The sequence below is a fragment of the Puma concolor genome, chromosome A3, assembly GCF_028749965.1.
Source record: "Puma concolor isolate L17-30 chromosome A3, mPumCon1.1.hap2, whole genome shotgun sequence".
Lineage (NCBI taxonomy): Eukaryota > Metazoa > Chordata > Mammalia > Carnivora > Felidae > Puma > Puma concolor.
The window spans coordinates 7,095,686-7,120,565 of record NC_141669.1 but is presented as its reverse complement, the minus strand read 5'-3'; the positions used below and the strand labels follow the sequence as shown (position 1 = coordinate 7,120,565).

General features: G+C 41.1%; 1 protein-coding gene and 1 long non-coding RNA gene across 2 annotated transcripts in view; both read left to right on the top strand.

Moving 5' to 3' along the window:
- Positions 1-302: 302 nt before the first annotated feature.
- YWHAQ (tyrosine 3-monooxygenase/tryptophan 5-monooxygenase activation protein theta) overlaps positions 303-24,880 on the top strand; it is a 39,086-nt gene continuing 14,508 nt past the window's right edge. Inside the window, exons 1-2 of the mRNA XM_086699976.1 lie at positions 303-453; positions 846-1,202. Of these exons, the coding sequence (XP_086556102.1) occupies positions 909-1,202 (294 nt within the window). The 5' untranslated portion in view covers positions 303-453; positions 846-908. The remainder of the gene's footprint in view (positions 454-845; positions 1,203-24,880) is intronic.
- Positions 10,522-11,768, top strand: LOC147582215 (uncharacterized). Its single transcript, XR_015248848.1, has 2 exons — positions 10,522-10,784; positions 10,909-11,768. It is a non-coding gene; the product is annotated as an uncharacterized LOC147582215 (long non-coding RNA).

Here is a 24,880-nt window from a genome sequence, read left to right as displayed (position 1 = left end):
CCGCAGGAGAGGTGGTGCGAGCCTCCCGCTCCCGGGCCGCACCCACAAGTGCTGGGGGTGGCGGGGAGGATGAGGGGAGTTGGTAACAGCATCGCCATGGCAACAGTGACGTCCTTTTACCCTGGATCTAATTGGAGGAAACCCCGTGGCCGAAGCCGCAGCCTGCCGGTCAACCGAACTTGCCCAAGCCGACCCACCCTCCTAGCCTCCGCTTCCCCTCCCGCCCCGCCCTCTTTGCCCCCTTCCGCGCGCTCAGTGTTCACTGGCCAGCCGCGGGGCTGGAGGCGGGACTCTCGGATGCAGCTCGGCGCGTCATTGGGCGGTAGGAGGGAGGGCAGCCGAGCGGCGGCCCGCCCCTCGGCTCCGGGCTAGGCTGAGACGGGAGGGTCCTCGGCTAAAGCCAAAAGCGGATCAAAGTGGTGGGACTCGCGCCGCGGCCGCGGAGACGTGAAGGTGAGCGCCACGGTCGCCGCTGGCCCTCCTCGGGCCTGGCCGGGCTTGAGGGCAGGGCGGGAGGCCGGCCCCCGGGAGCGGCCGGCCTCGACGCCGCTCTCATCAGGGGCGGCTCTGGCGGCAAGGTGTGGGCCAACGGCCGCTTCCATCTTGGGCCGGGCGGGCGCGGGAGCGGCCCTTCCTCCTCCCCTCGCCGCGGGCCGCCTCCGCGGGGCGCCCCTCGGCCTCCCGGGCGCCGGCGGGGAGCGTGGGCGGGGGAGGGAAATTCAACTGGGCGGCGCGTGCGGGGACGGACAAAAGGGGCGGCGGGCGGGCGGGCGGCCCGGGGCGGCGGGCGCATTGTCTGACGGCGCCGCCCCCGCCTTTCTGTCCGCGCCCTCTCCCGCCCGCAGGCCGTCCGCACGCCTCCTCCCGATCCGGGTCGGTGCTCGCCCTCGCTCTATCTCCCCGTCCTCATGGAGAAGACGGAGCTGATCCAGAAGGCGAAGCTGGCCGAGCAGGCCGAGCGCTACGACGACATGGCCACCTGCATGAAGGCCGTGACCGAGCAGGGCGCCGAGCTGTCGAACGAGGAGCGCAACCTGCTCTCGGTGGCCTACAAGAACGTGGTGGGGGGCCGCAGGTCCGCCTGGAGGGTCATCTCGAGCATCGAGCAGAAAACCGACACCTCCGACAAGAAGTTGCAGCTGATTAAGGACTATCGGGAGAAAGTGGAGTCTGAGCTGAGGTCCATCTGCACCACGGTGCTGGTGAGTCTACACTCGTCGGGGTTGGGGGTGGGGGGGAGGAGAAGGGGCGGCGGGAGCCGGGGAATTGTGCGTCTGGGGCGCCAAGGCCCTTTTGTGTGAAGCCTTTCATTGAGAATTTCATGGGAACGGGAAAGAAATGTGGGCCGGGGCTTGCCTGATTGTCTGCCGACGTGTGGAGGGTTTGAGCAGGTTAGCTTTGGCCTCCTTAATGAGTTTAGTTCCTGAGACTCAAAAAGCTGCTTTTCCAGGGGTGAGCAGATCTTTGCCCAGATGCTGGGTTGCTTGCTACACTGTGTAGCTTCGAAACGTCCGAGTAGGTTTGTGCGAGACTGAAAATCATTTCTAGGCTTGCTGAGGAGATCTGGGCACCCTTTAAAGGTACGGAAACAACTCAACAGACTCGAGCCTTTTTGAGCGGAGGTGCCGATGGAGACCATGTGTGAATAGTAGGTTTTCCTCGTAAACCTAGCAGTGGAAATTTACTTAGAAAACCTGAACAGATACTTCGTTTTTCGGGTAAGAGTATCTGCTGAGCTTTTCCGTGTAGAATGGAGGGGGTGGGGAGAGTTCGGGAACTGTGAAAAAGGTACAGCTGAATCTAAAGAACAAAATGTCCTGATAAATTTCGGTATTTGGTGACGTTTTCTGGCTATCATTTAGTTACACTTCAACACTGATGTATCGAATCAAATTCATTTCTGGTGTGGAGCGGGCGAGCAAAGCTTTCCAGGTTTTGAACTGTCCAGTTTTAGCAAGGGTGGCAATTGGGTGGAGTAGGGGACTGCTCTGATTCACTCTTATTAGTGAGAGAGAACATTTTTAGCTTTGTCATTGCATGGATCTTTTGGTCAATAACATAAGTTTTCAAGTTTCAAATGCCAGTGTTGTATCCTGAAGTTTTTTTTTTTTTCTTAGTACTACTTTTACAAAAGGCTTACTGATTTTTAACGTTTTAGGTGGGCTTTGAAAGGCAAGCATGCTAGATGGATGATTGATTATTCAGGAGGGCATAGAGGGGAAAATGCCTCTTTCCTTCCCAACCTTCTCTTCCTTGCCCCATCAGATCACGTGGGCAGGATTTTTTTTTTTTTTTTTTTAAACTTCTCTTTCTAATACAAATAATGGTTGATCTGGTCAAAATCATGGCTGATGGAGAGAGCAGGTAAAGGAGCAATGCAGAACGTGCACTTTATGTTATATTTATAGATCTCCTTAGCTTCCACACTCTGCCTGGCATGGAGGAGGCACTTTAAAAGCTTTTTGAGGGGTGCCTGAGTGGCTCAGTCCGTTGAGCCGCTGACTTCAGAGGGTTGGAGCCCGAGTTGGGCTCTGCTGACAGCTCGGAGCCTGGAGCTTCGGGTTCGGTGTCTCCCTCTTTTCTCTCTGCCTCTCTCCCCTGCTGGCTCGCTCTCTCTCTCTCTCTCTCTCTCTCTCTCAAAAATAAATCAACATTTAAAAAATAAAGTAAAAGCTCGTTGAGCCGAATTGCTGCTGTCTTCGAGAAATTTGCCTACTTGAAAGCGAAGGTAGACTTGAATAGCATATGGTGATGGTTACTGACGACATTGACTCTATTCGCGAAGGAAGACTCCTACAAATCCCTTGTGTGAAAAGGAGAAGCTTTTCTACGAATGTAGTACTTGGGTGGCTCTCCAGCACGTTTGTCTCTTTCTGTTCAGTTATTACTTTGCACTTTGTTAGTTACCTTGCAGCAATTTAGAATTACCCCAGAGCTTTTCCTGTTCCCGAGCAAGTGAACTGTGGGCCAAAGGGATATTTGTTTATGTTTGTGGTTCCTACAGATTTGGTTTTTATGATGGCACGAGTAGAGGAGAGTTTTGTTTGGTTGATAAGTGACTTGAAAGAGAGACCAGGGATATTAAAGCAGACTTTCATATGGATCATTTCAGTAAGAGAGAACCCCAGAAATGAGGACAGTTTTTTTTTTTTTATGCCTTGTGAAATAGAAGAGTTTTAACTTGATTAATTGGAGACACCAAGGTGTAAGGAAAATATTTTTATTAACAAAATGACTTGACAAACTAATGATGACTTGATGGCTAGCCTATAAAGAAATGCTGGGAAAGCCCGTCTTTAAGTTGGCAACTGTATTTGAGGGTTTGGTATGTGCAAGGCACTTTGCTAAGCAGTATGGGGAAGAACAAAGCTGAGAACCATAGATTTTGTCTTCTGATAATTCATGGTAAGGAGTGCATATGGGCAATACCCAAATATATAATTTCCCTAAGAGGGTTATGAACAAAATGCTACATAGTTCAAAGAAAACTGAAACCTCAGGAAAAAAGCCTCACAAAGCAAGGTTTTTGGAGTGAGCTCTGGTGGAGGAGCATCTGCAAAGGGAGGGAGGTGGGAACTCCGTACGACAGTGTCATGGTTTTCCTCCTTTGGTTGACAGTGGTGGAGGCATTGATTTTTGAATGGGTGTTGAAGGCCCTGCGTGTAAGCAGCATCTAGAATTCATGGTTTGGGTGCTAATTTGTAATCGAACTGATAGATAAGGAAATGATAGACTAGGGAGCAAGAGTCTGATGACTGATAAATTAGTGATTTAATGTCAAGTCTATCAGAATAATGTGATGAGTGAAACGAGGTTTCCGAACATGGATGCTATAACAAGATTTTTTTCTTTTTTCCTTTGTTGAACAGGAAGGGAATTTGGTGTGGAGGAAGTGAATTGTTATAGAAGGTGAAACTGACTTGTAGAAGACTAATAAAAGAGTAACCTGAACAACAGAATAGACAAAATTTTGGCCCTAAATAGCAGACATTTTCAGCCTCTTTCCCTTTTTTTTTTTTTAATGTTTATTTTTGAGAGAGAGAGACACACATACACACAGAATGTGAGTAGGGGAGGGGCAGAGACAGGGAGACACAGAATCCGAGGCAGGCTTCAGGCTCTGAGCCATCAGCACAGAGCCCGATGCGGGGCTCGAACCTACAAACTGTGAGATCACGACCTGAGCTGAAGTCTGACGCTCAACCGACCGAGCCACACAGGCGCCCCAACCTCTTTCCCTTTTATAGAGCAGTAGGTTGGGGTGGAATTATTTATACTATTTAGTCAAAATGACCATGGTGGACAATTCTTTAACTTTTTAATTTTATTTTTTGTTTTAAAAAATCTTTTTAAATATTTTTTTATTCTTGAGAGAGAGGGGGAGACACAGAGCCCGATACAGAGCTCGAACCCATGAACCGGAAGATCATGACCTGAGCTGTAGTCGGATGCCCAACCAACTGAGCACCAGGACCCATCTTGTGATAAACACTATATTGAGAGAGGATACTGAACTGTAGAGGCAGAAAAAAATGTTAAAGTCCAAATGAGTAATTGAAAGAGCAAAGGAGAATAAGAGGGCCCAAATGGCCAAGACCAGACTCTATGTAGAATCTTAGAGAAGTTAAAGATTTCACCAAGTTACCTGTCTCTCGGTTTGTGAAACTGGAGGGTTGAGCTAAGTTTCTGGGGTCTCTTCTCATTCTAATTTTTGGGGACTATGAAGTTATACAGGTCATGGCTATTCTTTCTACCTCTGTTCTGACTTTCTCTGAACTCTAAAATGAGTAATATTTAAAGTCCAGGTCGAAGAACATGTCATCGACAGTGTATGAAATGTTGGAAGAACTAACAATAGTGAAATGGTTGCAGGAAGAGGGGGTGCATGAGTTGCTGGTTTATTGGGAATAGCAAAGTTTAAGCAAGAAAGAGTAGTAAGTTGTATGACAACCAGGCATGTGTGTAAGGGTCACCAAAGTCTTCTGGGACTTGGGAACAAAATCTGTCCTTTACAGAATCAGTGACCTTGGAGAAAGAACAAGACACTCAGAATGTATACAAGATAACCGCTGTCTCAGACGATCCTATGTTGTCCTTTTGCGTCAGTGATCTTTTAGTAGACTAATTTTAATAAGCTGCTTCGATGTAACATTAATAATAACAGAAACTAAGGTGTACGTAAATAACAATCATTTAAAATGGGATATAGAAACTGAAAGTTGTCCGGGTATAAAAGCAGTGTAGCCTTAATTCAGTAATATGCTTGAATTTAGTTAAGGGTTCTAAATTAATCTTTTAATGAAAATTTGTGTTGGTTATTATTTTGAAGTAAGACTGATAATATTACTCTTGATAGTTAATGAATCTTAGCCTAATTTTATTGACATTGGAAAAATTCTGGGCTCTGGAATCAGACGGACTATTTTTAAATCCTTATGCCATAGCCTTACACTGTTTTGACCGTGGGCAAGTTTCTTAATCTCTTGGCCTGTTTCTTCATCTATAAATTGGTGATAACAGTGCTTGTCTTAATAGGTTTGTAGCTAAAATAATAGCAAATAACTGACATTTATTGGACACTTACTATATATTAAGCACTGTTATAAGCATTTTATACTCACTTTGTTCCCGTAAGTTGATAGTATTATTTCTGTTTTAAAGTTAAGAGAACTTAGGCAAAAGGAAAATAACTTGGTCAATGTATCACGAAGTTAGGAAGTGGTGGAACAGGGATTTGAACCCAAGTAGTCTGACTCCAATGAAATTGAATGGAACTCATTCGGCCCTAAGTACAGTGTAGCTGACTGAAGATTACAGTGTGAGTCTTTTTTGAGGCATTTGTACAGTTTGATATGAGCCATTATGTTTGTAAGTTGTGAGGGAGGGAAGATAGATCTGTGGTGGACAAAACACTCTGAGTCTATAATTTTGAAGCCCTCTTTATATGCAGGATATTGCAATAAAATTCTAAAATTCTTGACTCTTGCATCTTTTGTTTTTAGATTGTTAGCTCTTTGAGCCAAGAATTGTTTTTTGAAGAGTGAAATGGAAAGGAACGTTGTACGTACAGACATCCAAGGGTAAAGTTAGATCAGTGGTTCTCAACCAGGTGAATTTAGCTCTTAGGGGACATTTGGCAAGTTCTGGAGATAGTTTTTGATTGTCAAGAATGGAAAGGAGGGGTGTCACTAACATACGAGTTAGAGACCTGAATGCTGCTAAGCATCCTTTAATGCACAGGCAAATCCACAACAACAGAATTACCCAGCCCAAAGTGTCAGTAATGCCAAGGTTGAGAAACTGTGGACTGGATCATGAATAAAATGAGCAGTATTAAGTTGATCTGGATTGTATAATGCCTGTCCTTCAGGTCCTTATTAACATGTTGGCATCTTTTCAGAACCCTTTGTCTAGAGTTCAGTCATTTGTGTTTTTTCTCCTTGTTACTATTGTGTGTGTGCTGTTTAATTCTAGAGTTCACTTTTCTGGAACTTAATCTGGTGTCCTGTATTTTCAAGGATATGCATCATGGGTGCCTCCAAAGCTCTGAGCTTTGCTCTTTGAAAAACTTGGCATAGAAGAAAAAGATCCAACTGAAATTATAGTGAAATTTATTAGGAAGAGATGATTAAAACTGATGAATGGCAAATATTCCCCTCTCATTCATAACTGCCACGTATAGAATATATATAGCAGTGCATATCCACAGGTGGTTCCAGGCTTTTAAACCCTTGGTGTGTGTTTATTTTAGGATGTTGCATAATTATACTGATGGCTTATTGAACGTTTAGGTTGTAAGTCTCACGTATGGTTTTACTTATAAAATGGTACCATAGCATGGGATTAGTTAATTCAAGGTGCTTAACACTTGGGAGATCTGCTTGATTATACTGATATTGATGTTCCTGTGTGCTACTTCTCAATACCGGCTTTTGTGTTTAGCTCTGTTTTTTTCAGAGTAAGAATAGAAAATATCTTTATACCATTGACTTTCTAGGTTTTAAGGAAGGGTAGTAGAGAAGGCATCATTTAAAAGATAGGAAGAGCTGGGGTGCCTGGGTGGCTCCATTGGTTAAGTGTCTGACCTCAGTCGGCCATGACCATGAGGTAATGATCTCATGGTTCTCGAGTTCAAGCCCCACTTTGGGCTCTGCACTGACAGCTCAGAGCCTGGAGCCCACTTCAGATTCTGTGTCTCCCTCTCTCTCTGCCCTCCCCCACTTGTGCTCTGTCTCTCTCTCCCTCTCTCAAAAATATTAAAAAAAAATTTTTTTAAGATAGAAGAAAAAATAAATAAAAATTATAGTTCATCCATTGCTACTTTAAACTCTTAATCCGTAGGTAAATCAGTGATGAAGTTTTCTTGACTATTTCACGATAAATAATTTGACCAGATTTGAAAACATTGTTTGCATTTTGAAGTATTTCAAGACAAAATGATGTTATATAGGACTTCAGAATAATGGGTGGGGGTGTAAATAAAGAGTGGCTATGAATCAATATAAGTGCAGCTGGCTTTAATGGGAATTCATTATACTATTCTTTCTTGTGTATGTCTGAAATTTTCCATAACTAAAAAGGTTTTCCCCTCCCAGAAATACTACTCCTTAGGTATTTACACAAGAGGGATGAAGACGTAGGTCCAGAAGAAGACCTGGACAAAAATCTTTATCCTAAAAGCAAAAAATTGGCAGCAATCCATTAGTAGTAAAGTGGATAAACTGTGATAATATATATATGGTGGAATACTGCTCAGCAATAAAAAAGGAATGGACTGTTGATATACACTGCAATATAGACAAGTTTCAAAAACATGGTAAGTGAAGGAAGCTGCTTGAAAAAGTACATTGTGTGATTCCCTTTATATGAAATTGTAGAAGAAGCAAAAGAGTAGTCTGTGGGTGAAAAATCAGAATAGTGGCCTCTGTGGGAGTGTAGGCAGTGATTGACTTGACCAAAGGGAGCTTTTCGTGTTGATTATGATGTTCTTTATGTTGAAACGGGTTAAAGTTCCACAGGTATATGCATCTGTCAAAACTCAAAAAATGTACACCTAGCATTTATGCATTTCATTGTATGTAAATTTTGCTTCAAAAGGAAAAATGAGTGAATGTCTGTACTGATATCTTCAGTTTACATGCAAACTAACAGAAATGAGTGGATATGTGATAGAGCGAATATAATATGACAAAAGGTTAATGGTAGAATCTGGGTGGTGGGTATAGAGGTGCTCACTGTAATTGGTGGTTGCCGTGTATTAGGGGTATGACATTCCCCACTGTTGTGGTTGAATGCCTTTAAAACCTATAGCAAGAAAAAACAGTGAAACCTAGGTCTTACTGATGTCAAGATACGAGCATACATAGAAAGGTATTGATACCTACCTCAGAGAAACGGACCGATAGACTTGGCACCAAAGGGGTTGTTTTTATTTGGTGATGAGTGTTAATTAGATTGGAGTTATGGGGTCCAGTGGAAGATTTACATAATTGACTGATACTCTAGGGCTTGTAGGTTTCTTTGTTTGTTTTTAAGTAAACTCTGCCCAACGTGGGCTCAAACTCACAACCCCAAGATCAAGAGTTGCATGCTCTACCAGCCAGGACAACCACACCTACCTCTAGGGCAGTGGTTTTCAAACTTCTTGGACTCTGGACACCTTTACAAACCTAAACACATTGTGGAACCCAAAAGCTTTTGTGGAAACTATTACCTATAGATGTTTACATTATTAGAAATTAAAAGTAATTGTTTAGAATACATTTGGAATAATAAGCCTCTTAGTTAATATAATGTGTGGTTTTTAAGATTGTGGTAAAATATATATAACATAAAATTTACTATTTTAAGTGTACCGTTCTAGGGCATGAATTACATGTATATTGTGCAACCGTCACCACCAGCCATCCCCAGAATTTTTTCATCTTTTCCAACTGAATTCCCTGTTCTTCCCTCTGGCAACCACCATTCTTTCCATCTGTAAATTTGACTACTTTAGATACCACATATAAGTAGAATAATAACTTCTAAAAAGAAAAGTAAATAGTGGCATTGCTTTACGTTCTATTGTAATGTCCCATCTCTTGTAGCTTCTAGAAAACACTCATTTAAGAGTGACGGTGAGGGGCGCCTGGGTGGCGCAGTCGGTTAAGCGTCCGACTTCAGCCAGGTCACGATCTCGCGGTCCGTGAGTTCGAGCCCCGCGTCGGGCTCTGGGCTGATAGCTCAGAGCCTGGAGCCTGTTTCCGATTCTGTGTCTCCCTCTCTCTCTGCCCCTCCCCCGTTCATGCTATGTCTCTCTCTGTCCCAAAAATAAAATAAACGTTGAAAAAAAAAAAATTTTTAAAAAAAAAAAAAAAAATAAAAAAAGAGTGACGGTGAGAAAGCAAATAGCATCTTAGTATTGTGAAAGTGGTTTGACTTTGTGCCTTCTCCCCAAAGAGTGCAAGAGAGACTCCTAGAGGTCCCCAGATCACACTTTGAAAATTGCTACTCTGGGGGGATTCTGCCTTGAAACTTGCTAGTCGTCATTGTGATGAGTGATTGAGCACTTTTCTGAGTAGTTGAGTCCATATTAATTCCTGAAAAATGAAAGAACTGGTATTTTGGAATGGCTTCTGCTTCCTTATATTGAGAATGTTAATGTAAGGTTAATATAATTTCTGTCTTCGCTCTGATCTCTCAACCCAAAAGCAGAGTTGGCATTAATGAAATATGTAGATAATGATCTTTTGGAGTTGCTTGCATTTAGCTTTGAAAGTTACACGGCTTTGGGGTGCTTGGGGGGGCTCAGTTGGTTAAGTGTCCGATTTCGGCTTAGGTCACGATCTCACGGTTCCTCAGTTTGAGCCCCCATTGGGTTCTCTGCTGTCAGCACAGAGCCCGCTTTGGATACTCTGTCCTCCTTTCTCTCTGTGCTTCCTAGCTCATTCTCTCTCTTTCTCAAAATAAATAAACTTAAAAAAAAAAGAAGAAGCTACACAGCTTTTGAAGACGGGTTAGTTGTGAACCAGCATGGTCCAAGCATCTCAAAAAAAACCATTGTCTTTCACACAGATCTTCCCAATCCATTTTACATTTTTTTCTATCTACATGAGCTGTATTCCATGATCTCTTCATCCTCTGGACCATTTACTCTAGCTGGGTTTGGCATAATGTGGTACTAAGTGTGTGTCGTAACTATTCCTTAGTTTAGTGACTGTGAACATTGTCTCTCCTGTATGTTTGCGTAGGCTTTACTTGCAGAAATGGGGAAACGGTGGTGCAGGTGGTGAGAACGTGACTGTGAGGATTTCTAGAAATTTAATGTAAGTGCTTTCTTCTTAAAGGGCAAGCTTAGATTGCTGTTTATAAATGTCAGGGTAACTGGGAATTAAGTGAGAAGGTACATGAAAATACTTCTAAATACTTAAGAGTGTGATACTGATGTTCACATCACACTTTTTACTGGTCAGGTTACTCTTGGCTGGCTAGTTAGTCCTTTAGAATTAGTACTCTCACTTCGCCTCTTGTTTTGCTCAGAAAAGTTTTGCTCTTTAAGAACTACAGTATTAGAGCCCTGCCGTTAACACACATACATAAATGGTGTTTTGACCTTTCTGCCTGGTATTATTTCCACGTATTGAGCAGTATATTTTTTAGACCTTCAATGCTTGTGCTGTCTTCTCATAATTCTGATAGACTAGTGAAGAGGTTGGAAAGGTTACAGTAAGGGTTTATGCATCTTTTAATCAGAAAATACACTAGATTATTTGGAGGCTGGTTACAGAGACCATCTTGGTGATGTCAAAAACTTAGAGTTTGGCAGGATTGAATGTCCCATTAATATCATTATGTTATGTGAAAGTTATTTTTAATGTAATTTAGCTTTTACTGTATTTAATCTTTTAAGTATTATAAACATCCAAGGACCGACATCTGAAATGGGAAATGGTGTAGTATGTTGAAGTGACTTCAAATTGAGATGAGAGCATTTATCAAACTACTGATGGTCCCCAGAAGATTTTTATTTCTTCCTCCTTTCCCATACCTGCCAAGATATTTGAGGTAGAAAAAACTTGGGAACCATATAATTAGAGAAATGATCAAGAGAGTAACAACTTGAGTAGATGAGGGAAAGAAGCAGAGGAGTGTGCATTGGCTGGGTTCAATGGCTAAGTTTAAGAGTAAAGATATTTAAAAGGCAGTGTTTATTCGGCAAATTTCTTTTATCTAAGGGCATTTCATTTATTTTGCACAGAGATTAGACTATAATTAAGAAAATGGCATTTTTTATTATTTTATTTCTTGTCACTATTTTTTATCTTTATTGCTGTATTTAAATATGGCAGAGTGGAGTGCCTGGCTGGCCCAGTTGGTAGAGCATGCAACTCTTGATCATGGGGTCGGGAGTACAAGCCCCACGTTGGGTGTAGAGCTTACTTTTAAAAAAATAATTAAAAGTGTGTGTGTGTGTGTGTGTGTGTGTGTGTGTGTGTGTGTGTGTACGTGTGTGTATGTATAATTCAAGTACTGTAAAATTCGCCTAAAGTATATGATTCCGCAGTTTTTAGTGTATTCACAAAGTTGTGCAATGCCACTACTGTAATTTTGGAACATTTTCATCATCACAAAAAGAAAAACTATGCCTGTTAGCAGTTACTCCCCATCTTCCTTTCCCCCAGCTCCTGAGAACTGCTAATTTACTTTGTAATTCTTTTTTTTTTTTTTTAATTTTTTTAATGTTTATTTATTTTTGACAAAGAGACAGAGCATGAGCAGGGGAGGGACAGAGAGAGAGGGAGACACAGAATCCGAAGCAGGTTCCAGGCTCTGAGTTGTCAGCACAGAGCCTGACGCGGGGCTCTATCTCACAAACCTTGAGATCATGACCTGAGCCGAAGTCAAATGCTCCACCGACTGAGCCACCCAGGCGCCCCTAATTTACTTTGTATTTCTCTAGATTTGCCTGTTTTGGCCATTTTATCATATAACTGGAATCATACACTCTGAGGCCTTTTGTGTCTGACTTCTTTCACATAGCATAATGTCTTAAAGGCTAAAGACTTAGCCATGCCTTTTTATGGCTGAATAATATACCATTGTATGAGTATACTACATTTTTATCCCATTATCAGTCTGTGGATATTTGGATTCCTTCCAAATTTGATGATTTCAAATAATGCTACTGTGAACATTCATGTACACGTTTTTGTGTGAACATGTTTTCATTTCTCTTGAGTATATACCTGGGTCATGTGCTAATGCTTTTTACGCATTTGGGGAACTACTAGAGTGCCTGAGCGGCTGCACCATCTGAAACTTCCACCATCGTGGAATCTGCATCCTCACCAGCAATGCTAGTGGGTGGGAAGCAGTATCTCCCTGTGTTTTTGATTTACATTTTCCAGATGATTAATGGATGTTGTATATATTTTCATGTGCTTACTGGCCATTTGTGTATCTTTGGGAGAATTGGCAGTTCCAAATCTTTGCTCATGTTTTAATTGGGTTGTCTTTGTTAAGTTGTAATATTACTTTATATATTGTGGATACTGTGCTTTTATCAGTTACAGGATTTACAAATATATATTCTCCCATTTTTTAGGTTGTCATTTACTTGCTTGATAGTGTCCTTTGAAACACAAAAGTTGGTAATTCTGATGAAGTCCAATTTCTTTTTTTTTTTTCTTAGGTTGCTTGTGCTCTTGGTGTAATATGTAAGGAACCATTGCCTAATCCAACGTCATGAAGATGTACACTTTTCATCTAAGACTTAAAGTATCTTAGGTGTTACATTGAGGGTTTTGGTCCATTTGAGTTAATTTTTGTATATGGTGGGAGGAAGGGGTCCAACCTTCATTTCTTTTCATGTGGTTGTTCAGTTGCCTGGCACCATTTGTTGAAATGCTAGTTAATAGATCCTTTTTTTTTTTTAATTTGTTGATTTTTTTTTTTTTTACAAATAATACAAATAGATGGTTAAAAATTCAGTTCTTCCGTAAAAGGGTATACAGTGAAAAGTATATCTTCTCTCAGACGCAATAACTATTACCAGTATGCGTCCGGAGGTAATTTTATACCTGTGCAAGCATGTCTCGGAGATAAATGCATGTCAGTATACATAGATTTTGTAACTTTTGATAGTTCTGTGTTACTTTATTGTGAGCATTACCGTACTTAATTTGACTGGTAACCTAGTGCTGGACATGAGGTGGCTTCCAGTTTTTGTGACTACATAGTGCTTGCATGACTCTCCTTGCCTTCAGGTCTTAGTACTTAAGAGTTTTGAATAATTAATATACCCTTGATTTGAAATTCTCAACTTAAGGAAAAAATAGTCAGAAATGGTTTGGCATAAAAGTTCACTTAAGGAAAACTTGTGACTACTCCGTCCTTGAACTTGAGCCAAATTGTTTACCCAGAGTACTCCATAGTTTGTTTCTATCCCTCTACCTACTGCTGTTCTCACTTGTAAAGCTTTGCCTCTGCCATTTTTGTATGTTGAAATCACACCTACCCTGCAAGATAATTTAGGTGCCCCTGCACTCATTCCATAGTCAGTTACAAATTATTGTTTATAATACTTTCAGATCTGTTTCCTTGGACTACTCCATGTGCAGTTATGGATAGATGAGGTATGTGTTTACCTGTAGGAAAACTGAAGCATATTAATTTATATACTTACATAGCCAGTTAGCTGTGAACTCAAATTCAACTTTTATAGAAAAGTACTCTTCCTGTTGTCCACTGCCTTTTATCATAAAGCCTTCCTTCACAGACCACGTTCATCTGAGGCCATCTCTCCTTGCTCTGGATTCTCTTTTGTCTGGAAGTGGGGAGAATTGGGGCTTTACACAACCATGCTCTTCAACGAGAGCAGCTCCCATTTATCTCTTTTGATACACACTTCTGTTTAAAAAGAGTCGGGGAAGGAAGTAATTATCGGTTGGTAAGATATTCAACCATTACCATGTTAAAAGAAGTACATTTTCCTTAATGGGACTTAGGAGACCTTCCGGTTTTTCTCGAAGCCTCCTTTCTCACTCGTCCTTCCCTCTGTGCTCCAGCTACATGGAACTACTTTCCTGTTCTCCTGGATCGTGAACTTTCTTACTCTGGCTCTCATGCCCTCCCCTGTGTAAGAATGTGTTATCACATTTACCTAACCTTTTCTTTCTCACTAGGCCTAGTGATGGGGCCCAATTCCATAGGTAGTGTCTGGAGTTTACCTGTGTCCTGCCTTCTTCTTGTGGCTGCCCCCAAAATAAATTGTAACCAGTTCAGAGCAGTATTGGCAAGCTGTAAGGGTATGTAAGAATAAAGACTTCATCTTTTTTTTTTTTTCCTCTCTATTTTACTAAGCACTACTTTATTTTTCAAGGTTATTGTTTTGTGCTGTACCCAGTAGTTCAGTAGAATATAATCAGTAACCTGCATAAATTTAGTTCCAAATGTAGAATAATTTCCTTACCACGGTCTCTTAAATTCCTGTTGACTCTGTTCTTTGTACCCTACGACAGCTATCTGATAGATGGGAGCACTGTATATAATATAGCAGCAGAGATAAATGTATGTGGCACGGGTTAGCTGTTGATGGGAAAAGTAGTCTACAAATAATTATATAATTTCTGTGCTTTAGAAATGGCTTAGTCCAGCTTGTCATAGACTTACAAAACCAGAGTTCATGGGGTGCCTGGGTGGTTAAGCCTCTTGAGCATCTCACACTTGAATTCGGCGCAAGTCATGATCTCATGGTTTGCAGGATTGAACCCCGCATTAGGATTGAGTGCACTGTCAGCATGGAGCCTGCTTGGAATTCTCCCTCTCCCCCCCCCCCCCTTCCTCGTCTGCCCCTCCTGTGCTCTCCCTCTCAAAATAAATAAACTTAAAAAAAAAAAAAAAAAGGCAAAGTTTGTATAAAAGTACACCGGTGTCTTCAATAGTATAAGCTATGAACTATTTTTAGTAGTTTTCCTAGGAAATCTCAAAACTTGACCCATATACTAAGCTAGCAAGGCAGTTTTGACCTGATTTTAATTACTAGACCATGCTTTGTATTAGAGATCAAGATGTCTGTCAGTACCAAACTTAAGATTTGACTTCCTGTTTTGTTTTGGTATTCCTTTTTTTTTTTTTAAGTTTATTTATTTTTGACAGAGATAGAGTGCGAGCATGAGCTGGGGAGATGCAGAGAGAGAGGGAGACACAGAATCCGAAGCAGGCTCCAGGTTCCAAGCTGTCAGCACAGAGCCCGACGCGGGGCTCGAACTCACGAACTGTGAGATGACCTGGGGTGAAGTTGGACGCTTAACCGACTGAGCCACCCAGGCGCCCCTGTTTTGGTATTCCTTTTAAGAAAACCTCTTGTTTCTCACTATCATTTTTCTTTTCATTTGCAAATCAGTGGCTAGAGTGGTTTCATATCAGTAAATTGCATAGTTTTCTAAGGGGAAGGAAGTGTAGACGTTGGTATTAGCCTTGGTTCTTTTAGTAGCACTGATATTTAAATGTTGGTAAGTTGTGGTTGTGTATGTGTCATTGTTTCTTACGCAGATTGACAAATTTGGAAAGTAGTGTTAGTACTACCAGCTGGATGTATTAAACTGTCATTCCAAACCTGTATGTCTTGGCCAGAGAGTTGAGAATCTTTGAACAGAAGGTATACCATTCCTGTTAAGGCAGCTCAGCATCCAGCTGCTAAAATGTGAGGAAATAGCAGACAGGTCAGAGATGAAGGACTGGGCATTACATTTGTTTCTAACATGTGGATTGGCTCTGCTGCTTTGTGTGAAGCGAAGTACAAAGACTCTGCGTTTTCTTTGCTATGCGCACATGGCAGTTCACACACATCCCAACATTTGTTAGAGGCTAAAACTTTGTTACGTGTCTTCACCACCATAGTGGTGACAGCTGTGTAGGTGAGTTAGAAGATAGGATGAACATTCTTCTACAAGAACAACAATTTATTGGTTTGAGGTTTTCTAAAGTACTAATTGTTTAGGGGAGCAGAGGAGGTGCACTGTGTTCATAAAAAGGCCATCTTGGCCCCTAAAAAAAGCACCACTGTGCTGTAGCAGGTATTGATAGCAAGACTACTGTCATTGGTAATCATTTTTCCTCATTCACGGGATGGTGGTGGCTGGAGATCTGATGGACCAGGAGAAAGAATTTAAAATATTTGGGGCAGAAAGATAGGTAAAGTTTTTTTCTTTTTATTGCGAGCTCTGGGTTTTTTTTTTCTTGCCTTTCCCCTTGCCTGTTTATTCTCTGGTTTCTAGCTCCTTATTTTCTTTTGCCCACAAAAATAATCAACTGCTTGACTGCTTGGACCACTCTGGCTTACTTTTTGCTTTTATTATAACTATAGTGACACATATCCCTTTGGGTCTGAAGAATCCATATTAGTTCTCTATGAGAACAATTGGTCATGACAGAAATCATATTATTTTGATTTCTTAATTTGACAAATATCTCAGCCAGTGTTGGATTTTAGGTCTGTTACTTTTAGAATTATGTTTCAGAAGTTTGAATACAGTTGGATTTTACAGTCAGCTCTTTCTCCCAAGAATGCATGTGCACATTCATGAATGCCCTGGGTTTGTATGACTTTTAATAAATAGTAACTGTTGCTATGATGGCCCAGTAACAGTTTTGCAAGGATTCCCCACTGCCACCAAAATCAGGATAAGGAAGAGTTTGTTTGTCAGGGGCACCAGATGAGTAAAAGCATAGTGGACATTGATGGCCCAGGGTTTGTCCCCTTGGCCTTTTGGGCTCCATGTCTCATTTGTTGGCAGTCTGAGAGTGGAACTGCAAAAACTGTAAATCGATCAGAGAATAATGTTAATTGCCTACAGACCAGTTTACAGGAGAACCAAATTCAGCATTAGGAAATTGCTTGGTGAGCACAGAAATCAACAAAAGGCGATAGTTAGATGATCTTAATGACTAGTTACTCTGACACCTGCTGCATCCAGCCTTGGTATAGGTGCTTTGGTTTTGGAAGACTGTGTTCATGGACCCAAGTACCTTGTCACTAGTGCTGGAGATTACTTGGTGTTTGCTTTTTCACTTTCTCCCCAGTACCTGCCGTGTTACCATAATTACTAACATAATTAGTGCCGATATGTTTGGCTTCAGGTACATGGGAGGTGCCTCATTATTGCTCGGTGCTTGCTCTTCCTGCTGTTGCAGGAATGGTAATCATAGAAATAAGGTTGGGCCTCAGTCAGGACAGTGCTTCCCAAATGTTCTTGTGTTATGGTACACAGAAAAACCATCTTTATATGACACACTGGGGAAAATGGATTCCCCCCCCCCCCCCCCCGAGCTCACCCTGCTGCTGAGAGGTTCAGTATCTCTTTACCATTTATATTAGTTGGAATCTATAGGTTAGAGTCTTATTCTGGAGAATGGTGAGTGCTAGGCTATAAATTTATTCTTTCTTCAGCAGGCCATTGGGATTTTTGAGCAAGGGATTATTAATATACCCAGAATGGAATTTAAGGTTAATCTGGCAGCAGGCTATAAAATGGATTAGAGAAAGACAGCCCTAGAGCCTGATAGATCAGTTAGGTGATTGGATTAGTTGAGGTGAAATGATACGGTTAACTTGGATGATAGAAATAGGAATGAGGCTTGAGAAGTTCAACATGTAGACGCAGAGAGGGCTTGACAGCTGGTAGGATGAGAAAAGCAGAGTGAAAGTCAAAGGCAGTGCTGAGGACCTGGACCTGGGTGGCTAGGAGGGGGAGGAGGATGGTGGAATAATGAGTAGAAATAAGGACTGTAAGCATAGTAACAGGTTTGGAAAGACATTTACTTCTGTTTAGGACATTTTGAGGTCTAGTAGAAACTCATGTTTATAAATGTATGAGGACGCTCAACCGTACAACACTACAGAGAAGTTGGGAGTGTGGATGGGCTGGTAGGAGGAGTTGGTTGCTTACCTCCCTGAGTTTAGTGCACTTCAGAGTATGGCCTTTAGCTTTGTGGACTCAAACACACTTCAGGGATAGATCCACACCAGTCAAGTTCAATGTGATTGGTGTATAAAACCAAGAACATTGGGGTGCCTGGGTGGCTCCGTCAGCTAAGTGTCCGACTTCAGCTCACATCACGATGATCTCATGGTTTGTGGGTTTGAGCCCTGAGTGGGGCTCTGCACTGACAGTGAGGAGCCTGCTTGGGAGTCACTCTCTCTCCCTCCCTCCCTCTCTGCTCCTCCCCCACTTGCTTGCTCTCTCTCAAAATAAATACATTTAAAAGAAAAAACCAAGAGCATTATTCGTTTACAGTGAGGAATAACTGGCACAAAGATTGCACTACTTGTATTGGCATGACCAGTGTGTTCTCTTTCAGTGGGCAGATAGACTCACATAGGAATCAAGTCATCGTCAGGAAGTTGCTTAGTAAATGTGGCCTCCTGATGAGTTCCGTGGCTGCTCAGGTGTATAATGGCCATCGTCTCCACGGCAGGGCATGGGTTTGTCAGTGGGTTGATGGACTATAATTCACACTCCTTAGGCAGTATATTGGATTGTTTTCTTCCGTGTCTGTCCCTTTTCTGTGTCCATGTCTCTCTCTGTTCTTTCTGATCAACTCCTCCTTATTTTTAAAATATATTTATTTTACATACTGTCAGATGACAGGCGTTTTGCATTTTTATTAATTTGCTATACAAAGTTTTGTATCAAATCTAGACAAAATAAAGCCTTCGGTGGTGTATAGTTAAGGAGAGGGAGATACATGTTCCCAAAGTATACAATGCTTATTGGTCTGAGGTTTCCAAATGAAGTCTTGACTGAGGTAAAATTACATCCATGAATTTAGGTGATGAAATACCAGAGGGCCTGGGGAGTAAGGCCAAAGGAAGCATTAGGATGACACCCAGGTTTCTAACTAGGGCAACCAGGTGCTTTTGCTAAGAAAATTGAATAGGGGAAGAGAATCAACAGTAGACTGTGTTAGCAAGGCAAATTTAATTTTTTTTTTAATGTGTAAAGTTTAAAGTCTCAAAGGCCCGTCCAAGGGGACTTGTGTGTGTATGTGCGCATGTGTGCGTAGGAGCACTCGCTCAGTCTGGTTGTGAGAGAAAAATACATGTGGTGGTACATGGTCATTGAGGCTTATGTGTCACATAGTGTTCTGGATCAATTTGCATGAACTCACTTAATCTTCATGACAACCCAGTGGAGTAATAGAGATTGGCATTAACTCTGTTTCACAGGTGAATAGACAGGTTTAGAAGTGGAAACGTTAATTGCCCAAATAGGTAAAGGGCAAATCTGTGGGTCATTAGCATGTAGATGTTGGTTAAAATCATGCCAATAAACACCTCAAATGAACCCACACCTTGTCAGTTACCTTAAAATGGTAGTGAGCTATTGAGATATTTGAGATCTTTGATTATTCTAATGAAACCTTTCTTCCTGGTAGCAAATTAATGCTTGTCAGATTTTAGAAAGTGTAGTCAAAAAGGCAGACACTTGTTGAAAAAAAAGATAACCCTACTTAAAAATGTAGGGGCTCCTGGGTGGCTCAATTGGTTAAGCCTCCTGCTCTTGACTCTTGATTTCAGTTCAGGTCATGATCTCACGTGAGATGGAGCCTTGGGCTCTGTGCTGACAGCACAGAGCCTGCTTGGGATTCTCTCTTTCTCTCTCTCTCTGCCCCTCTCCCACCCCCCCCAAATAAATAAGTAAACTTCTAAGAAAAGGTAGATAATCCTCTAAAAGAGGGTTGGGAGACATGTCCTTTTTATAACCAACTCAGTTCTTGGCACATGCTAAGTACAAAAGAAGTTCTGTATTTCTAAATAATCCAATACGACCCTCTGCGAACATGAGGTGTCACACATGTATTGCTGTTCAACATGTTGTAATAATTTTGTGTTGTTACGGTTTTAGGAAAGTGGAAACTTCACAGATTAAGACCAAGAATTTTTCAGTTACTTGAAATTTCAGTTACTGTAATTATTCTAACTGGTGACTTCTCTTTTATTCCATTATTTCTTCCTTCCCACTCCAAAAGGGTTTTTTCAGTAAAGGTCTGAGTGGGAACTTCTCTCTTCGATAGATCATTTATTTTGCACCTGCTTTTATATGGCACTTTAATTGGTTGAGGAATTCTGACTGACAGTTGTTTTTCTCAGCACTTGGAAGATACTTGATTGTTTTCTGATGAAAAATCAGCCTGTCGGTCATATTGTTGTTTCTTCCTTGATAGGTAACGTGTCCTTTCTCTGGTTGCTTCTAAGAATTTTCTTGTCTTTGGCATTCTTCATCTTACCGTGCTGGTCTAGGTATGAATTTATGTTTATTTTATCTTGCTTGGGTTCAGTGTACTTTCCTACTCTGAAGATGGTGTCTTTTATATTATAACTGGGAGAGTCTCAGCCTTATTTCTGAATAGGACCTCTTCTTCATTCTTTCCCTTCTCTGGAATTCGTATCACATGTTCTCTTAAACATAATTTTTTAGGCATCTCTGTAGAATTCTACTTGCATCTATAGACTTACCCACAATTTTTTTCATCTTCGTAGTTGCTTAAAGTAAGCCTTCCGTTTTACTAATTTTCTCTCTTTTTTAATTCTAAAAACCTTTCCCCCTCTTCCCTCACTTCCAGGCTGCCTTTTCTTAATTTACTGTATCCTGTTCTTCCTCCTAGCTTCTGTTCCCTCCCCCCTTTTTTAAAAAAATATTTTTGCTTATTTGAATCAAGTGAAAGTGTCAAACTTCTACAAAGATAAAGAGAATGTTGTAATAACCCATTTCCCAGCTTTAACAATTATGAATTCTGTTTTGTTTATATCCCCACCAGAAACACTCCTCTGCCTCCATTTGAAGCTAGTCCTGGGCATCATCTGTTTGATCCATAACTATTAAAATGTAGGTCTTGAATCATTTTTAACATACTTATTTTAGGGGCGCCTCGGTGGCTCAGTTGATGAGGCTTCTGACTTTGGCTCAGGTCATGATCTTATGGTTTGTGAGTTCAAGCCCCTCGTTGGGCTCTCTGCTGTCAGCAGCACAGAGCCTGCTTCAGATCCTCCGCTCCCCTCTTTTCTGCCCCTCTCCTGCTGTCACACATGCACATGTTCTCTTTCTAAATAAATATTTATCATACTTACTTTATGTTTTATTTTACACACTGTCGCTTTTTTAAGTTCTTCGGGTTCTAACCATCCCTTGTTTGCGTGTTGATCCCGTAGAGTGGATCTGTCCCTTGAGTAGCTTTGTTGTTGTTGTTTTTAACGTTTATTTATTTTTGAGACAGAGAGAGACAGAGCATGAAGGAGGGAGGGTCAGAGAGAGGGAGACACAGAATCTGAAACAGGCTCCAGGCTCTGAGCTGTCAGCCCAGAGCCCGACGCGGGGCTCAAACTCACGGACCCTGAGATCATGACCTGGGCCGAAATCAGACACTTAACCGACTGAGCCACCCAGGAGCCCCTGTTGTTTTTAATAATATGGATGTAGCTTTTTCCATGCAACTTGTGGCTGTGCCTTGCATTTGTAGAAGTAGCTTTACACAGTCAGTGCTTTTGGGGATTTGTTTCTTCTGGGCACACTAAGCTTCAGCTCATTTTTACATACATTTTCAGCTCGTGGATTCACACATTGTGTATGAAATAAAAAGCTAAATAAATAGCACCTGCACAGAACATGGGTTTGAGTTTCAGTGTTTTATGGGACACCACACCCACCTGCCAGAAAACCCCAGGAAATAGCTTTCTTGCTACCTTTCAGCATTGATAGGTTTTTCTAGGGTCCCCAGTTCTGGCACACACCACTCTCCTTGCATTATAAACCTTGACTTTTTGCTCTTAGTTTCATCTTATCCAGCATTTCGATGTCTCCTTTTTTCTTTTGGAGCTCTTGTAGTTTTTCTATTTTATTTGCTTCTATTTAGCGTTTTGATTATTTTTAGAAGGGAAAGTCTGTTCAGTCTCACTGTATTGCCAGAATCAGAGCCTTTTCTGCCCATCTATTTTAAGGTGGTGAGTCAGAGATTTCTTAAGTACTCCACTCCACCATACTAAGAGTGCATGAGTGTGTGTGTGTGTGTGTGTGTGTGTGTATTTTAATCTGTGGTACTGCTCTGCAAGTAACATTTAAATTTTTTTTTTTTTCAACGTTTATTTATTTTTGGGACAGAGAGAGACAGAGCATGAACGGGGGAGGGGCAGAGAGAGAGGGAGACACAGAATCGGAAACAGGCTCCAGGCTCTGAGCCATCAGCCCAGAGCCCGACGCGGGGCTCGAACTCACGGACCGCGAGATCGTGACCTGGCTGAAGTCGGACGCTTAACCGACTGCGCCACCCAGGCGCCCCTGCAAGTAACATTTAAAATGTGTAACCGTTTCATGTGGTCAGTAGACAGTACATTAAACACACATTCAGACTTGTATTTCAGTTAAAAATCTTCTGTCCTTGTATTTTATTTGGGCTAAAATTGAATAGTCACGTTAACTTGGACTTCTCATACTGAGAAGTATTTTGGTTATATTATATATGACTTAATGTAATAGAAAATATGAATAAATGCCATTTAATTGCCAGTCTTTAAATACATGAAACTTATATGAGATACATCTGGGAAATGAATCCATTAACGTATAAAGAGTTCTTACAAATCAGGAAGATGGCAAAGGACAAATAGAGTGTTAATAGAAAAGGATACACAACTATTTACTTCATTTATAATCAAGAAAACTGCAAACAGAAGCATAATAATCTTTTCTCCCCTTACTAGATTGGAAAAGAGAAAAAAGAATGTTCCCTGGGTTCAGAGGATATTGAGAAATAGAAACATTAATAACATTGCTAGTGAGATTATAAATAATTGAAATCACCTGGGTGGCTCAGTCAGTTAAGCATCCGACTTCTGCTCTAGTCGTCATCTCGAAGTCCATGAGTTTGAGCCCCGTGTCAGGCTCTGTGGTGACAGCTCAGAACCTGGAGCTTGATTCGGATTCTGTGTCTCCCTCTCTCTCAAAACATAAAGATTAAAAAAAAAATTTTTTTTTTTTAATAAATTGGAATCACCTCCAGGGAGGACAGTTTAACAATTTATCCTAAGGATCAAGTGTACATTTTGTGCACTGTTGGAAATATCCAAAGATTTGAAGCAATTTAAATGTTCATCAGTGGAGAGTATTTAAACATTTATAGTATGCCCATTTAGTGTACTACTGTGCAGTTTTAAATATATGGATATGGAATGATCTCAGAGGGATTATATGGAGATAAAAACAGGGTACAGAATAGTGTGTAGTGTGGTGATAGGAGCGGGGTGGGGAACATGGATTTTAAATGTATAAAAAATATCTGGAAGAATGTATAAGAAACTGGAGGAAGGAAAGAACCGGATGGCTAAGAACCCAGGGGTGGGAGAGAAACTTTATTTAGCATTTTTGAATTTTCTGGGATGTACATGCATTGCTTCTTATTTTAATGGCAACCAGAGTCTTCTTGTGTGTGAAGAGAAGATACAAATAAGGAAGAATCCTGTGGTGTTGATTTGAATTGGAGATACCAGTATGAGGTCATGATTTAAAAAAAAAAAAGGTTTCCTTGAAGGAGCAAAACCGTGAAATAACAGCATAACAAGACTATTATTTTTCTGTAGGAATAACAGAGGGTGGTTAACTCTTGCAGTTATTACTTTGATGAAAATAAAGAATTAGAAAAAGAAGTGCGCACTGCACCGTTTTAAGGTAGTCCTGTGCGCGAAGTCCTGTTGCTCTTGCACCTGTTCAGCATGCTTCTGTGCTGTGGCCTCGGTTCATTGGACAAGGAATGAGTCTCACTGTGTGATAGGCGCTGTGCTACATGCTTAACATGCCACATACAGAATTTTATGAATGAAAAATGGCAAGAAAACATTTTTATCTAGAGGTCGACCTGCTTAACAGATTGCTCTTTGATTTAATGCCTTAATAATAGCATAGGTTATTAAAACTTAGCGAATATTTTGTTTATTTTATTTTTATTTCACCTAGGCTTTTGTTTCAGATTTAAATCACGTATAGTGTAATCTTAGTTTTAGGAGTGGAGTTTAGTGATTTATCACTTACATATAACACCCAGTGCTCATCACAAGTGACCTCCTTAATACCCATCATCCATTTAACCCACCACCCCCCCAAAACACCCCTCCAGCAACCCTCAGTTCTCTATAGTTGAGTCTCTTATGATTTGCCTTCCTCTGTTTTTTTTCCTCCTTCCCCTTTATCTGTTTTGTTTCTTAAATTCTACATATGAGTGAAATCATATGGTATTTCTCTTTCTCTGACTTTCACTTAGCATAGTATACTTTAGTTCCATCCATGGCATTGCAAATGGCAAGATTTCATTCTTTTTGATGGCTGGGTAATATTAGAGAGAGAGAGTGTGTGTGTGTGTGTGTGTGTGTGTGTGTGTGTGTATCTGTATCTATATTTATATCTACCACCTCTTTATCCACTCATCAGTCGATGGACATTTGGGCTTCTTCCATAGTTTGGCTATTGTTGATAATGCTGCTGTAAACATTGGGCTGCATGTGCCCCTTTGAATCAGTAGTTTTGTATCCATTGGGTACATACCTAGTAGTTATTTTGCCTATCTTATAGAAGAGGAAATGAAATTAAGGAACTTGCTCTAGATGCAGACTCTAGAACCAGATTATCAACTAGCACTCATTCCACTGAGGCGTTCGAACGTAATTCATGATGGATATTATGAAATTTGGTGCCTTTTAAAAATGTTCTTGTGATTTGGGAGTTTTTTGTATTTTTCTTTTGAAAAGATTGCCACCTTCAGTACTTTCCACCTATTTGTGCAATTGTACCTTTGTGCCACAGACTCCTTCCTTCGGAGTGCCTTCTTCCCCCATGCTTTCTGCCTATTTTTG